At 40.5% G+C, this 16,706-nt stretch overlaps 1 protein-coding gene across 4 annotated transcripts in view; it reads left to right on the top strand.

Annotated features, from left to right (window-relative positions):
- The window catches only part of LOC309559272 (alpha-aspartyl dipeptidase), a 46,041-nt gene that overhangs the window by 26,917 nt on the left and 2,418 nt on the right, over window positions 1-16,706 (top strand). For all 4 annotated transcript variants that reach the window (XM_082262493.1, XM_082262494.1, XM_082262495.1 and 1 more), the window contains exons 5-7: window positions 3,398-3,477; window positions 10,442-10,615; window positions 14,932-14,991. In XM_082262493.1, coding sequence (XP_082118619.1) covers window positions 3,398-3,477; window positions 10,442-10,615; window positions 14,932-14,991 — 314 coding nt within the window. The remainder of the gene's footprint in view (window positions 1-3,397; window positions 3,478-10,441; window positions 10,616-14,931; window positions 14,992-16,706) is intronic.

The following is a 16,706-nucleotide window of genomic DNA, read 5'->3' as shown; positions in this document are numbered from 1 at the left end:
TTGTACTCCCTTTATCATCAGTGAAAGGTCTTTCCAAAAAAGCAATGGGTGATTGCAGAACAATACTACAAATAACGATATGAGCAATCAATACAGCAAATATTTCTCCTAGCTAAAGTGAAAGATATATGGCTAGTTACTGAGGCCTAACTTCTATCTATAGACCCTAGCTAACCACTGGCCAACTGGCCATTGGGAAAAATGCACACAGTCTGCTGGCGGTGGAACTTTCTACCTATAACTGTTGAGTCCATACGGTAAAAGTATCCCAAACAATTAACAGTGATAGGGTACAGTAGTCCCTTTTAAGAAATTCGCACCATAAGCAGTTGTGTCTCCAATAGGAGCAAGCAAAGTTCTATACACCAAAGGATTACCAAAAGCTGCTCACTACTCTGGCATCTGACAGATGTCCTCCCAGATTCAGACTGTTCATGGTCCCTGCAACCTGGATGGAGGAAGCAGAAAGCAGCAGTCTTGCCTGCAATTTGAAGGTGGATGAGAGGTGTAGTCCACATTGTCTTTAGCAGAATCTTTGCTGGAGGAGGAAGCAGAGGCGTGCCTTTGAATAGACACACACAGCTCTAACTAGGAGCTTGCATGCACAGGTGTCCTTTTTTTAGCTGGCTAGCTAAAGGGGACACATGTGAACAGGGAGGCAGGGGCAGTGGTTAAAGGACTGGCCAAGCAACAAGGAAAGGCACATTTTCCAAGAAGACTGTACATATTATGTACGTCTGGACTTTCTCTACTAAAATAAAGAAAGGGTTTAATATCACTTTAAGGATAAATGGATATATAGATAGATAGATAGATTTAAAATTTATCTGTAAATCTCCAATAGTATCAAAGCCAAAAGCAAACACTTATTATATTGCAGCTTACCAGTTCTTAGGTGTGGTGGCTGTATTCGTTTTCTTCGTAAGGCTTTCTTTTCTTTTTTTTTTTAACCTGATGATCCAGCCAGTAAGTCTGTTTTTTTTAACAGAACAAGCTCTTCCACAATTGTAGCAGTTTAGAATGTTGAGACAAACCACCGACATGGGTGCTTACAATCAGCTTTTATTTATTAATGATAAAATTGTTGTCCCAAAAGAAAAAAAATATTTTCCGTAACTGCTTGTGTAACTGTAGTGTGAATTGGAGTTTGGCTTCAATTTGTTTAGTGTATCTAAATCTGCCAGTACATTTAACAATACCCTCCCCCAATTGTGATAGTGCTGCTGTCCAAAGGTGCCCCTGTACTCCTTCATCCAGATTGGGGGCAATCTAATACAGTAAGCATAATACTGGCCAGATCACTAGGTAAAAACAAAGTGGAAAAAAGCCTAAGGCCCCTTTCACACTAGCAGACCATTCAGATCCGCCTGTCAGTTTTTCAGGCAGATCTGAACGGATGCCCCATGTATCTCTATGGGGCATCGGATGTCAGAGGAAACATGTCCGCTGACATCCGATCCGATCCACTCCGTCAAATCTGGACGGATGGCAACCCTATTTTCCATCCGTCCAGCGGATCGGATGAGAACGGACAGGCGGTCCGTTCCAGTCAATTCCCCCATAGAGAACAGCGGGGACCTGACAGCTCTGTCTCCACACACAGCGTGGAGACGGAGCTGCCATCCTCCTGCTCAGCGGGGGATCGGCAGATCGATCCCCCGCTGAAAAAAATGGAGTCCGCTGCCGGACTCCCATGTGTGAAAGGGGCCTTAAGAAAAAGAAAACGAATGCAGACACTTCGATTGCTAAGCTGCAAAATATTATTTTTTTGGGGTTTTGGGATTATTACCTCTTTAAACATGTTAAGTATAATTCTAAAAATTGTTCTCAGTGTTTTTTTCATTACAATAATAGCTGGTGATCCTGCATTTAAGTTACATGTTTAGCCACTTCCTGTGATGGGGTGACAACTGTCTGCCAGTTCTGCTCCTGCAATATAATTCTGTCACACACACACTCACTGGCCACTTTATTAGATGCACCTTTCTAGTACCGGGTTTTTCCCTTCAGAACTGCCCTAATTCTTTGTGCCATAGATTTACCAAGGTGTTGGAAAGATTCCTCAGAGATTTTGGTCCATATTGACATGATAGCATCATGCAAGTTGTTGCAGATTTCTCGGCTGCACAGCCATGATGCAACTCTACCGTTCCACCACATTCCAAAGGTGCTCTATTGGATTGAGATCTGGTAACTATGGAGGCCATTAGAGTACAGTGAACTCATTGTCATGTTCAAGAAACCAGTGGTGTGATGATTTGAGCTTTGTGACATGGTGCATTATCCTGTTGGAAGAAGCCATCAGAAGATGGGTACAATGTAGTCATAAAGGGGTGGACATGGTCAGCAACAATACTCAGGTAGGCAGTGAAGTATGAACAATGCTCAATTGGTACTAATGGGCCGAAAGTGGGCCAAGAAAATATCACCCACACCATTACCCCACCACCACCAGCCTGAACTGTTGATACAGGAGGCAGGATGGATCCATGCTTCTATGTTGTTTACATCTAATTCTGACCCTACCATCTGAATGTCGCAGCTGAAATTGAGACTCATGAGACCAGAGAACGTTTTTCTAATCTTCTATCGTCCCATTTTGCTGAGCCTGTGCGAATTGTAGCCTCAGTTTTCTGTTCTTCGCTGACAGGACTGGCACCTGGTGTGGTTTTCTGGTGCTGTAGAACATCTGCTTCAAGGCTCGATGTGTTGTGTGTTCAGAGATAGTATTCTGAATATCTTAGTTGTAACGAACGTTATCTGAGTTAATGTTGCCTATCATCTCAAACCAATCTGCCATTCTCCTCAAACCTCTGATATCAACAAGGCATTTCCGTCCACACAACTGCCGCTCATTGGATATTTTCTCTTTTTCGGACCACTCTCTGTAAACCCTAGAGATGGTTGTGCACGAAAATCCCAGTAGATCAGCAGTTTTTGAAATACTTAGACCAGTTGCCTTCACCACATTTAGATGCCTAAATGCATTTAGTTGCTGCCGTGTAATTGGCTGATTAGCAATTTGTGTTACCAAGCAATTGAACAGGTCTACCTAAAAAAAGGTGGCCGGTTAGTGTGCATCTTTGGTGAAAACTACAAGCAGCCATACCACCACACAAGCACAAGCGTGGGCTTCCTCTGTTACTATCAGAAAGCCGAAAGAGAGCAGCTGATGCTGGAGCAAGTGGATGTAGACAGGAAGTAGCTGAAAGAGGCAGGAGGAGATGCAAAAAGCAATTTAAAAAGTGAAAATAGTGTTTTTTTTTGTTTAAACATGCCAATTGTTTAGGATACACAGTGCTTTACCAAATGAAATGTCATCCATGATTCATATGTATATAAAAGCATACTGTATAACCCACCGTATTTGAACTAAATATCTGTAATTTGTGTCCAGGTGGTGGGAACACTTTCCGACTTCTGAAAGCCTTGTATGATAATGGCTTGATACCAGCCATCAGGAAAAGAGTATTTGAGGTAATATGTGCTCTTTGTACAGGCTTGTACACTACATACATTTCATAGTATAATTATTTATTCTGCTTAGAAGTCGAGCATTGTCATTTTGTATGTGCAAGTTGTACTGATCTGTATGTTGTTTTATGGTGCAGAAATGATGACGCTCAGTAATTTTTTTGCACAGGACTTTTTTGTTTTTTAAACCACTGAATTTTTTCTTCTGATTTTTCTATTAGGATTTGACTGCCTTTTGCTTTGGGCTATATTGCAGTTACCAGATCAGTACCCCTCGGCATTATCTTGGGGACCATAACTGGACCATACTGTGTGGGGCCAGTCTGTAATGTTTGCTTTTGGCACTGGATCCTGCTCACCTTGGCACAGAGTGCTATGTGTGTAGTCAGCTACACTGGTCCAGGATCATGGTCCATTTCTATGATTTCAAGACCCTTCAGACCCCTTTAGGGATATGCCCACTGTGATGGGCAAAACATAGACCCCTAATGGGCCTAGTGTCGTGGAAAAAGTGGTAATAAACCCCAAAACAAAAATGTATTAAATTGTACCGTACCAGTTCTTAGGTGTGGTGGTTGCATTCGTTTTGTTTTTTTTTGTTGGACTTTTTATTTTTCGTTATTTCACCTGATCCATCCAGTAAGTCTGTTATTTTTCAGCTTATTTTAACAGACCAAGCTGACCAGACAATGTAGCAGTTAGAAGGTTGAGACAAATGATTTAACACTGACAAGGGGGGTTACAATGATCAGCTTTTATTGATTTATATAAAACCTTTATCCCAAAATGAAAAAATTGTTTTCTGTAACTGCTCATAAAGTGACAGCTGAAGTTCAGATTCAGTTTGAGTTGACTGCTAGTCTAAGGCTGGCCATACACTATACAATTTTCTTGTTCAACTTTCCTTTAGATTTACCAAAACCATGTAATGTATGGTCAAACCTAAACACTTTCAATTTGTATGCAATCAGGCAGGCCCTTGCACTACATAGTTTAAGGTAAATCTAAAGGAAATTGAATAAGAAAATTGTATAGTGTATGGCCAGCCTAACACTACCCTCTACCCACACTGACAATGCTGCTGTCCAAAGATATTTGCATGACTAGTTCTATCAGGATGCAGACACCCTAAGAATGTATTACTGGCAGGATCACCATGTGAAATAAGGGGAAAAATAGTCTAAATGTAGCATTTTCTTTTTTCTCTCCCATAGTCTAAGGAGAGTGATGCAGTTGGTGGCCGCCCCCTGGCTGACGCACTCTTGCCAATGCATGCATTATCTGCCGTAAAATGCACACAGCACTTGTATGCATTTCTGCCACCTTCTAGTACAGAGACACAGCCCCAGTATTTGGACATGCAAAACCCCATCCAGTCCGCATTTCATTCTGTTTCTACCCCATTGGGGATTCCCTTTCTTAGCAGTTGCAGATTATAGGGGCAAGGGAGCTGGGAAAAAAGGAATGAATAAACATGCCTTCTACAGATAGCCTACAGGTAACCTAAAACACTGCATAGGGGGAAAGCTGTTCATTTGTCCTGAAGCAATGTCCTATTATGACACTGCTCCTCTTATTTGACGCTAATTCTCAGGCACGCACCATAGCGCTTGTCTGACACAAGCAGAATTTTTGTTGCCACTATGTCTGAATTCTTTGTAAAGTTTTGGTGCCTCTAGTCTAGAACCTTTCTTTTTGAGAGGCTAGAACTCTTAACCTCCTCTGTTTCTCCTGTCCCTGTACAGGAATTACAGATGGAACGACCTAAGTTACTTAAGGATGTTATGAAGGAAAGCTTTGAGGGCACAGATTTTCTATTGGGGACCACAAAGATATTTTTTTCCTCTGCATTTTATATGCCATAAGCTATGGCTTCGCGCCAAACGTTCTCTAGTGCAACACTAATTGACGCAATGCAAGCAAGTCTTTCTCTAACAGTACCTGATTCTCCTCAGCCAAAACAAGTTCCTATGGGCACTAAAAGCAGGCCCCGATCTAGGGGGTGCTGGGGTGGGCTGTGCTCCCCAGATCTCTGAGAGTACATCTATCCATGAAACTTGATAGGGACAGTTAATGTAAGGAGGACTCTAATGGGGGCATTTTACGTGACTCTGCACTCTGAAGGGGGCAACTGATGCACTATAATGGGGACAGTTGTTGTAAGGGGCCATTCAGATGAGGTAATTCATGTAAGGGGGCACTCTTTTTGGACATTTTATGTAAGGGGAACTCTGATGAGGACAGTTGATGTAAAGGGGCACAATGATGGAGACACCTGATGTAAAAGGGACTCTTATGAGAACCCTGATTTAGGGTTGAACTCTGATGAGGACTCCTGAAATAAGGTGGCAAAGGTTCAGTTTAATCAACCTAATCTAATGGCAGCCTAATACATACTAGCATTCCCTGTTCACTCTTGCACCGCCTCTGCACTACCCATTAGACGTTATTTCTGGGTTGAGACCCATAGTAAAGTAGCGTCCCAAGTAGACAGGGAATACTACTTCCCTCCATCTCTGTAATACTATTAACATTATGCTCCCCCAACTTTTTTTTTACTGCATCCCCAGATCAGATATATCTGGCTTGATCATATGCACAGGATTTTGTGGCTAAAAACCTGGTTTGCTGCACGTGCTTGTAAGAAGCGTCTTCTACATATGCCTTTTGATGGGGAATGCCTGTTTGGGAGATCCCCTGATAAATTCATCACAGCAGTTATTAGGGGACAGGTACCCTTACTTCACAAAGAAACCTAATTCTCCTACTCCTATAGCTGCTATCTTTACTTAGTTATAGGGTTTTTTCCCTTTCCCTAGGCATCAACCTCCAAAACCAAGGCTTATTTCTTCCTTTCATCACAAGCCCTCGACTCCTAAGCCCAACAATTTTTTTCCAATAAAGGGCACCCTGTCTCAGAGGGGGGCATATATTGGCGCCTGCGCCAGGCCGGATCCAAAAGGTCTTGGAATTCTGGGTCCAATCTCTACTTTTTAAAGGAGTAAAAAATAGAATTTCTTTCTCCCGTCCTTACATTATGATTTGCCTGCACCATCACAAAAGCAAGCAAGGCTAATGCCAACTTCAGGCACAAGGAGTGGTTTTACTAGTCCTTTCAGAAGAACAATTTAATGGTTTCTATTCAAACCTATTCACACTCCCAAAACTAAATGGGAGCATCTGCCTAATACTGAATTGATAATCTATTACCAGATTTCTTTGTGACCCCAAAATTCCAGATGGAATTAACAAGATCTGTCATTGCTTATAATTACTATTTGGGCTCTCCTCTACACCTTGAGTGTTCACAAAAATACTTGCCCATCTTCTGGCTCTTCTGCAGATCTAGTTCATTCTTTTTTTATTTTATTATTTTTTTTTAAAGATATGTTTATTGAGTTTTTCAAAAAGAAAGAAAGAGTACAAAAAAAAAACAGAAAAGGGGTCAGTTAAAAAAAAAACAACAGCTAAATAGTACAGAAATGGAAAAGATTTTTAGTCTAGATTTACAGAGGCAAGGGTCAGGGAGTTGGAAAATCAACAATCCCAAATAGCATCAAACAATCGAGGTTTCTTTCGGAGTTCAAAATTGAGTTTATAATATAGCAGAAGACTAGCAATAATCAACTGTAGCCAAAGGGTAGTTGTAGGAGGGGAAGCTCCTTTCCATATTAACAAAGTGACTTTCTAACAATAACTTATAGGACAAGTCACTAATGATACCAGTGAAACTATTTTTGGGATGTCATATGTTTGGGAGACCAAGGGTTAAGGAAATAAAAGTATTGACCTCAGGCCAGAACATGTGAGTCCAAAAACAGTGAAGGAAATCAGCTGAATCACCACAGCCCCTAAATCAATTAGCATTGGGACAAAAGCCCATCTTGTGCAGCTTAGCCATAACATGAGTTTGATGAAATATCTTAACTTTCATGATCTTATCTTTGCAGGATTGATAGGACCTCTTAAACTCAGATTAGTCAGTAATTTGTAAGTCTAATGACATCCATTTAAATTGATGCCATGAGGTTCTTAGCATTTGAATCTGAGGTCAGTGCACAATAGTACTGGGAACATAATCTCTTGGTATCCGGTCTGTGTAACATTTTTTGGAGGCATGTGACCTCCATCGGGTCAGTGAGGAGAGCCAAATTTTGTCCTAATAGCATGGCGTTGTTGAAAATAATAAGATAAGAAATTATTAGGGAGATCAAAATCCTCACATAGTTGGGCTTCTCAGCCGCATCGGTTGTCATTACAAGACAGCCGACCGTCTGCTATGGACATCGATACCGGGGTGATGCCTCGGCAATATCGGTAAATTAAAAGGCCGATTCCGATATATCGGGGAAAGTGCATATCGGCCCTTGATATATATCGGCTTTGCCGATAATCGGTCGAGCCCTACTTCAGAGACCCCCCTTTGAATCGATTACAGGCATTCCTTTGGAAGATTTCACATTTAAGGTTGTCTTGCTGGTGGCCATTTGGTGCATTTCCTATTGAGCTCTGAACTCTGCGCCACTTCCTACTGATCTCTGAACTCCACGTAACTTCCTACTGATCTCTGTACTCTGCGTAACTTCCTACTAATCTCTGAACTCTGCGACACTTCCTACTGATCTCTGAACTCTGCTTTACTTACTACTGATCACTGAACTCTGTATCACTTCCTACTGATCTTTGAAGTCTGCATTCCTTCCCACTTATTTCTTAACTCTGCATCCGTTCCTACTGATCTCTGAACTCTGCATCACTTCCTACTGATCTTTGAAGTCTACATTCCTTCCTACTTCTCTCTAAAACCTACCTCCCTTCCTACTGATCTCTGAGCTCTGCGTTACTTCTTACTGATCTCTGAACTCTGCGTCACTTCCTAATGATCTCTGAACTCTGCGTCACTTCCTACTGATCTCTGAACTCTGCGTCACTTCCTACTGATCTCTGAACTCTGCGTCACTTCCTACTGATTTCTGAACTCTGCATCACTTTCTACTGATCTTTGAAGCCTGCATTCCTTCCTACTGATCTTTGAAGTCTGCATTCCTTCCTACTGATCTCTGTGTTACTTCCTACTGATCTCTGCGTCCATTCCTACTGATCTCTGAACTCTGCCTCACTTCCTACTGATCTCGGAACTCTGCGTTACTTACTACTGATCCCTGACCTCTGCATCACTTCCTACTGATCTCTGAACTCTTCGTTGCTTACTATTGACCCTTGCTTCCCTTTTAACCATGACCAATATTCAGTACAATAAAAACCACACCCATTTTTTGCTGTGGGTGATGCTTTCTTTTTCTTGCTCAGGAGGGCCTAACTATCATCCTGCACACAGGCCCCCTGTGTGCATAAAATGCCCCTGGGCCTCACGGTTGACTTTAAGGATTTTTGAACAATGTCATAGTGAGTCTGTCCTAAGAAGAGAGTCTCCCCCTCATTAACCTACAGTGTAAGAAGTCTAGCTTCTAAACCTTCAACCCTAAAGCCTGATACACACTAACATTTTTTTTTCACCTGCTCCGGTCGGATCTCCCCCCGCTAGAACACTCCAGTGTAGCCAATGGCTGAGAGTGCTGATCGGGAGCCAGTTGGCTGCTGGTTTTCCAGCATGCTCGGTCGAAAGAAGCTGGCCAAAGAGCCAGCTTCTGTCAGACCGACTGGCATACACACGGGCCAAATATCTCCCGACATTCGGCTTGTGTGTAGGGGGTTTTAGCCTGGTACACACAATGAGATTTTCAGACACATTTTTTGCATGCTAGTCTTCATATCGAAAATGAAGAGGTTCCTAAAGTTTTGAAAATTCTTGTACAACAGAATAAAAATTCAGAAGTTATATAATGTATTGTATTGTATTTTCGGACAAAAACTTTACTGATTAACCGAAAATCGTACGATCTGGTATCATAGGAGAAATATTTTCATGTTTGTCTCTTCAGGTATTAAAGAAAAAAGCTGTGTACTAACAATCAGATTATCGTAGGATTGCTTTGAAAGCATTATTTTGTTCAGGATTTTCTGATTGTGTGTACTAGGCTTTAGTTGGTAAAGGTATTGTTAAAATCTAGTTTAAAACTGATAATTAAGATCTGCCTGCACAGTACAGACAGGGTTGGATATGATAAACACAGCTGTCCAGCCCCCTCATATAAAGAACTAGTAGGATTTTTTAGTCTGACATTTCCATAACAGAACATATTTTTAAAAAAAGTAAGCTTCAATTTTTTTTTTTAAGTTTTGATACATGACTGAGAAGGTGTTATTCCAATTTGACTGAAAAGTGGAAATACAGTAAGAAAGTAAAATGTAGTCATGTGAAGCCATCATTTGATCAAAATAACCACTCAAGGGGATCTGCCTGATGCAACAATACCTATTTCTCCCAGGTATTTTGCTATGTGAGTGAATAGGCTGGGTGACATCTACATTAAAAAAAAGAATAGGGTGGGTGACATCAGTGGTTGCTAAGGATGTGGCAGATGCAGACTCCTACTGCTTATTTAGCAACCATTGACAGCAGAAAGCTGTAATGTTCAGTCAACCCTATTCAACATCTCTTAATGGCCATATCTGGATATAGTTTTCATGTTCTCCCCATATTTGCATGGTAGGATAATTGTCTTTCACCCAAATGTCTTCAGTGTGCTTGTCTGCATGTCTGATGAAGGGATATTCGATTTTAAAAACAGATAGTGAGAGTGTTCTGTGTAAAACATTAATTGGTTTGTTAATGCTATCAAATAAGTATATTAATAAAATCTGTACTTTAATTACCAATAAACTATCTAGGTCAGACTGTTGTCATTCTATAGAAGTGTTGGATGTTTAAAACTGAATAAATAGTGATTGATGTGGCTGATTATACTGTACATATACACTGTAAATTTGAATTTCTGGCATCTACATCTCCCTGAAAATTTTTGCAAACATATGATTATTCATGTATTTCTGTATATGATTCCAGGATGGGATCCCTTATATAGGTTCCAGTGCTGGTACTAATGTGGCTACTGTTAGCATCAACACTACTAATGATATGCCGATTGTGTACCCACCATCTCTACTGGCTCTTGAATTAGTACCATTCAACATAAACCCTCACTACCTGGATGCAGATGGCCACAGCAGACACATGGGGGTATGTTTATTTATACTATCATTTTAATTGAGGTTTGTCAGTCCCCTTTCACAGCTTATACGTTTGGCTTGCATAAAGTGATGTGTTGCATGGCACCACAACACACCACATTATGCAACATTAGCTGAATCAAAGCTGTCAACCAACAATGTGTTAAAATGAATGTATGACTTTATTGCTATACAAAGTAAAGCATCAGAGTAGCACTCGTTTACACTTAAAGCCTACATAGACTTAATCATAACTAGTTACACAGAAACACAATCATGATTTTTTTTTTAACAGAGAACTCCACCCAAATCAGGTGAATCAATTAAAACCAATAACAAGGCAGTATAAAACAAATAAGAAAAAAAACACACAATGCCGAACATATGTGGAACAAAAAATTGGTTGCTACATTCATTAAGCAAGATTGTGCATTTGTCATTATGAACTCTTTAAAAAAAAATTTTTTAAAGAAAGGTTCAGATCCCATCTAAGCCCTGTATTATATGGGTAGCCAATTTAGGATTCACGAAACCTTCATGTTCCAAAAGACATTCGTGCACATCCCCTCCCCTGATCGACCTGGATAACTCTTTCAATCCCATGGAACTGAAAACCAGACCTGTCTCATTTGTGGATCTCCATGAAATGCTTTGAGACAGATAACTGTCTGGCATTGGGATTGATGGCATCGCAATAGTGTTCACCAATACACACTCTAAGTGGGCGGATAGTACACCGAACATATTGTAATGTGCAAATCGTGCATTGTATTAGGTGTACAACATTAATTAATGTACTGTCATATAGGGAAGGATTCTCCAGTAACCACAGATTGTGTCACTTTAGTTTTTAAGTGGACCTGACAGTAGCAGCAAGTATTGGTGCCGCATTTGTATGATCCACTATTGGTAAGCCATGTTTTCCTCATAGATTATGATGAAAATAGGTTAGGTGACAAATAGGAAATCAAAGTTGGATCTTTCCTGGGGAATCTACAACACTCCTTGTGAATATTACATAACTTGCTTTCAGAAAAAACGGATAGATAGAGGTTACCTATGCTGGCCATACACTATATGAAAAATCGGCCGAAATTCGGTCATTTGGACAGCTTGTTCGTTTTTCGGCCAGTTAATGGACACAAATTGGTAATCGGTTGTGACGTTTTTGAGCCAAAAAAACGAAGGACAAGTTTGGAAATTTTCTGCCGAACGAACGATAAATTGAAAGGTCAATGTGTTTCTCGTCCAAACTGTTTGTACTAGGCATATGTGATAAACTAACAAATAAATTATTCATTTACTGTATGTCAGTTGAACGATTTCTCAGTCATTACATGATGACACTATCGTTTGCTCCCACGGCCGAGTGTTCGTTTTTCAAAAATGAGTTTGAATGATTTCTCGTGTAGTGTATGGCCAGCATTAGTAATATGTGTGATTTTTCCATATTTTGGTTGACTATGTGGTGCCAAATGTCATCCTACTGAAACAGCATATCCCCTGGTACCTATAGTTTTTCTATAGTTCCTACCAGGGAAAGTATCCAGAAGAGTGTTTTTGCTTTCCAAAGAATTCTAAAATATCCCTCTATGACTCTGAAATTTTACCTTACATTTTTTTATTGAAAGCAATAATTTTTAATAGAAAAACACACCAAAGTTCAAAAGCTCCTATATAGAAATACAACTATTTTATTCTCATCAAACTCAACAATACAAATGGCTAGAAAACTTGGCCAAGTGTAAAGTTAAAATAACCAATAACTACCTGCAGCTGATGCTATGCATTGCCCCTAATATAAATACAGAATGCAAGAGAACAATAGATCGACAAATGTCCATTAAAAAGTCACTCCATTCAAGTTGAATATCTCCAAACACAAATCTAAAATCTGATTCTCTTCCACAAAGCTACGTGCACTGCACTGTGAGTATCTGGTGATTATGTTGCACTTCTGACTTGTGAAATTTCCTGGTCAGAACGGCAGCGTGGCTGTAGTCGCCGGTTACTCACAGTGCAGATCGTGAGTAAAAACAAGTCTGATCATGGAGGCTCCACATCACAACTTAAAGAACCAAAAGGATCTGCTACTGACAGCTTGGTGCCAGATACCACAGCATACCTTCAGAGGTCTAGTGACCTTGATAGCTCAGGGCTGTTTTGGTAGCAAAAGGGGGCCTACTCAATATTACCTGGGTGGTAATAATGTTATGGCTGATTTGTGTATATACCAATGAACCCTTCAAACAAATCCATATAAAGTGCTTGTTCTTTTGTGTCAGTCCAAAAGTGAAGGTCATACACACTTTTTTCCACAAGATGTCTCCCTTTTTCACATCCTCCATATGTTTGCACAAGGAGTCATAAACCAGAAGCAGAAAAAACACTCATCGCAAAATAAAAAATGCTATAGACCTCATGCGCACGCGGGGTTTGCTCAGCTTCTCTGAGCACCTTTTTTCATGGCAGGAGAAAAACTGGCTAAAAAGGTGCCCAAATACTTGTTTTGCACGCACGTTTAGAAACATTCAGGTGCATCATGCATTTTAGTGTTAATAGATTCCATTTGCCAGAATATTATTTTTTCTAGCAATTGGAATGAATAAACGCTCAAGCACTAAACACCTTGAAGTGCATTTATATGAATTTACGCAAGTCAAGTGTTTTTTTTTTCTGCCTAAAGTGGTTGTAAAGTCAGAGAAGGATTAATGCCAGCCCCTCTGTTCTACAGTAACGATTATACTATAACATTTTGCTGCTAAATACCTCATTTCAGATCGTTACTGTTCCGTCACGTGACCTCCCGTTGCTCTCCTTCCCTGATTCAAGGGCTACAGCGGGAGGGGCTTTGCGGACAGCACAGTGGTCATGTGACCTCCCGGCTGACCTCAGAGGGGGATATTGACCCCTCCCACTGTAGCCCTTAGATCGGGGGAGGAGAGCGGCTAGAAGTCACGTGACTGAACAATAACGATCTGAAATGAGGTATTTAGCGGCATAATTTTATACAAACATCTACACTGTGTAGTATAGCTTGGTAGAACAGAGGGGCTGGCAGTAATCCTTCTCTGACTTTACAACCACTTGTAAAGAGACAGTCTGAAAGAAGGTATTTACTGGCATCATTTAAAAAAAAAAAAAAAAAATTACCCTGTGTAGTATACATTATTAGAACAGAGGGGCTGGCAGTAAACCTTCTCTGACTTTACTGCCAGCTGCTGAAAGTGGCAGGAGGGGAGGGGCGGGAAAAGAGATCGCTCACACACAGGAGCTGACAGAAAGGGAGAGAGGAAAGCAGTGGTATAACAGAGGCATGTATACTGACCACAGTGTCATGGATTATCAGCCTTAATTACCGTGGTCAGTTTACATAGGGGACATAGGAACAGGCAGGATCAACCAGGTCAGCATAGAAAGGGACAAATTACACAGCACAAGCACTATGCTTTTTTAACGTGCTTTAAGGAATAGAATCTTTTTTTTTTTTTTTTTTTTTTGGGTTACAACCTCTTTAAGCACTCCTCTCCTGAATACACTGGTGATGGTTCTTTTTTTCAGACTGTAAATGCTTCTCTTTGACTTTAACATAGGCTAACATGGATGTTCTTTTACAGTCTGAAAAAAATGTCAGAAGCCTTTAAAAGTAGCATTTTTTTTAAGCCCTGTGTCCATGAGGCCTGAAAGCAATCAACCATTATCATCCAATTGTGTGAGCTGTTTCCATAGCTGTTTAGATCAGCTTCTGACAAGCCACTTACATGAAATAATCAGTAATATTTTTACTCAGTTATGCTTTTCTTGTTCACTGTGATGTTACTTAAAGGAGTTGTAAAGTCAGTAAAGTTTTTTATCTTAATGCATTCTATGCATTAAGATAAAAAGCCTTCTGAATGCAGAAGCCCCCCTAATACTTACCTGAGCCTCCTCTCTGTCCAGCGATTTCCATGAGTCCCTCAGCCGTCCTGGGACTCTCCCTCCCGATTGGCTGAGATACAATCAAAGTCAGTGAGCCAATCAAGAGAGAGAGGGGGCGGGGCCAAACAAGAGCTCCGTGTCTGAACGGACACACAGAGCTGTAGCTCAGCTCGGGTGCCCCCATAGCAAGCTGCTTGCTGTGGGGGCACTCGATAGGAGGGAGGGGCCAGGAGCAGCAACGAGGGACCCTAGAGCCCTAGAAGAGGAGGATCCAGGCTGTCTGTGCAAAATCAACTGCAGAGGAGGTATACATAACATGTTTGTTATTTTTTTATTTTTTAAACAAGACTTTACAATCAGTTTAAATATGTTAGCTCTACGTACTAATGTTCTGCTTTGTCTGTTCAGGAGACACGAGAACAACGAATATCTCAGTACCACGAAGAACCAGACACTCCTCCTGTCCTTGTATGTATGAACTGAATACAAGCATATCTTGCATTTATGAGATGCAGTGAGCAGGTTTTGGTTTTACAGTAAGCTATTGCCAATGAATCAGCTACTAAATTGGAGTTTCAACTTCAGTTTTTCTTTTTAGCATTGTTGGAATAGAGGAATAGTTATCTATTTTCATGGCTACTAAGGCTATGGAGAAACAACTGCTGATACATCATGATGTTTCCAAAACCAAATGTTTTTGTTCTTCTGAAATTCTGTCTATTGGTAAAACTTTTTTTAAAACTTGCAGAGTTACATAGGTTGAGAAAAGACACGTGTCCATCCATTTCAATCAATAGAAAAAAAACCAGAAAAAATAAATAAATAGAGGAAATAAATAGAAAATCATGATATACAGAAACCAATACAGAGGAAAGCAAAAAAAAAAAAAAAACTTCTATGAAGTCCATTTTGGTGTAGTGGGGAAAAATAATTTTTTTCTGATCCCCAGGAGGCAATTGGATATTCCCTGGATCAACAGTCTCTGGTGTTATTACCCATCAATGCTAATATCTAGTGATGTTTTGTACATTTAGGAATCTATCTAGCTCTTTTTTTAAAACAATCTACTGAACTGTCCAGGACATCTTAAGTGACTCTATTCCATCTTTTTACATCTCTTACTGTGAGGAAGGCTTTCCGTATATGAAAGTTAAAGCTCTTTTCCTCCAGCAGTAAAGAATGTGCCTTTGTTCTGGTGATGACCTTAAATAACTCCACAGCAAATTCACTATATGGACCATTTATATTATTACACATGGAAATCATATCCTTCCTTCCTTGCCTCTTCTCAAGAGGAAATAAAATAAGTTCTGCTAATCTATCCTCATAGCTCCTCAATGCCTCATATCAGTTTGCTTGCCTTAGCTGCACTTTCTAGTTCCCCAATACCTTTTTTGTAAACTTAGGGCCCAAAAGGAAACTTTAAATTCTAAATGAGGTCCTACTAATGCTTTGTAGAGGGACAATTCTAAAACAGTTGGGCTCTGCTGCCCCCAACAGGAGGTTTGGACATTGGAAGACAGAAAAAAAAATGTGGAAGGCGATCCCCGGTCTCTAACTGTCATGTCCCAGTTTTTTGCTATTGTCTTAGGTGGCCGTGGCCAGATGCTTTTTCCTCAGCTCTGCCTATCTATATTTTTGATAGCCTTTTTAATTGTATTTTTTCTATAATCTATATTTATATACTCAAAACCATAGATATTTTTTTCATCATTACTTTTAATCAAGACTTTTGGTTTAATCAAGAACCTTTGATTTAGATAGTCTTACATAGCAGCTATCCAGATTGCGTATCCTCAGCAACAGCCTTGACTACCCAGGGCTTACCCAGACTCCCCTGTACTGGAAGATTATGGGAGTCCAGGTCCAGAGCCATGACACAGCCTCTAATGTGACCCTGTCTCTGAAGATGCACTTTAGCCGATTATGCATGGAATAAAGTTTGGCTGAGTCGATCCATGTATGGGCACTGAGGTTGTACAGAAGCCAATCAACCAATCAATTTCTGTACAACTGCTCTGTTGGATTTTCCTTGCTCGATCAGTGCTGCAGGTTATAGCCGGCAGCACTGATTAGTGTATTCTGACGGCGGGGAGACAATAGCTAATTGGAGAGGACTTCCTCATCCACATCGAGTATGGGGGAAATCAAGTCAGTCTTTCTGTTCAACCCACTGGTTGAAT

Source organism: Pelophylax lessonae (assembly GCF_965119305.1).
Source record: "Pelophylax lessonae genome assembly, chromosome: 6".
NCBI classification, from domain to species: domain Eukaryota; kingdom Metazoa; phylum Chordata; class Amphibia; order Anura; family Ranidae; genus Pelophylax; species Pelophylax lessonae.
Note: the sequence above shows the minus strand (reverse complement) of the source record. Positions and strands in the feature narration are given on the sequence as shown.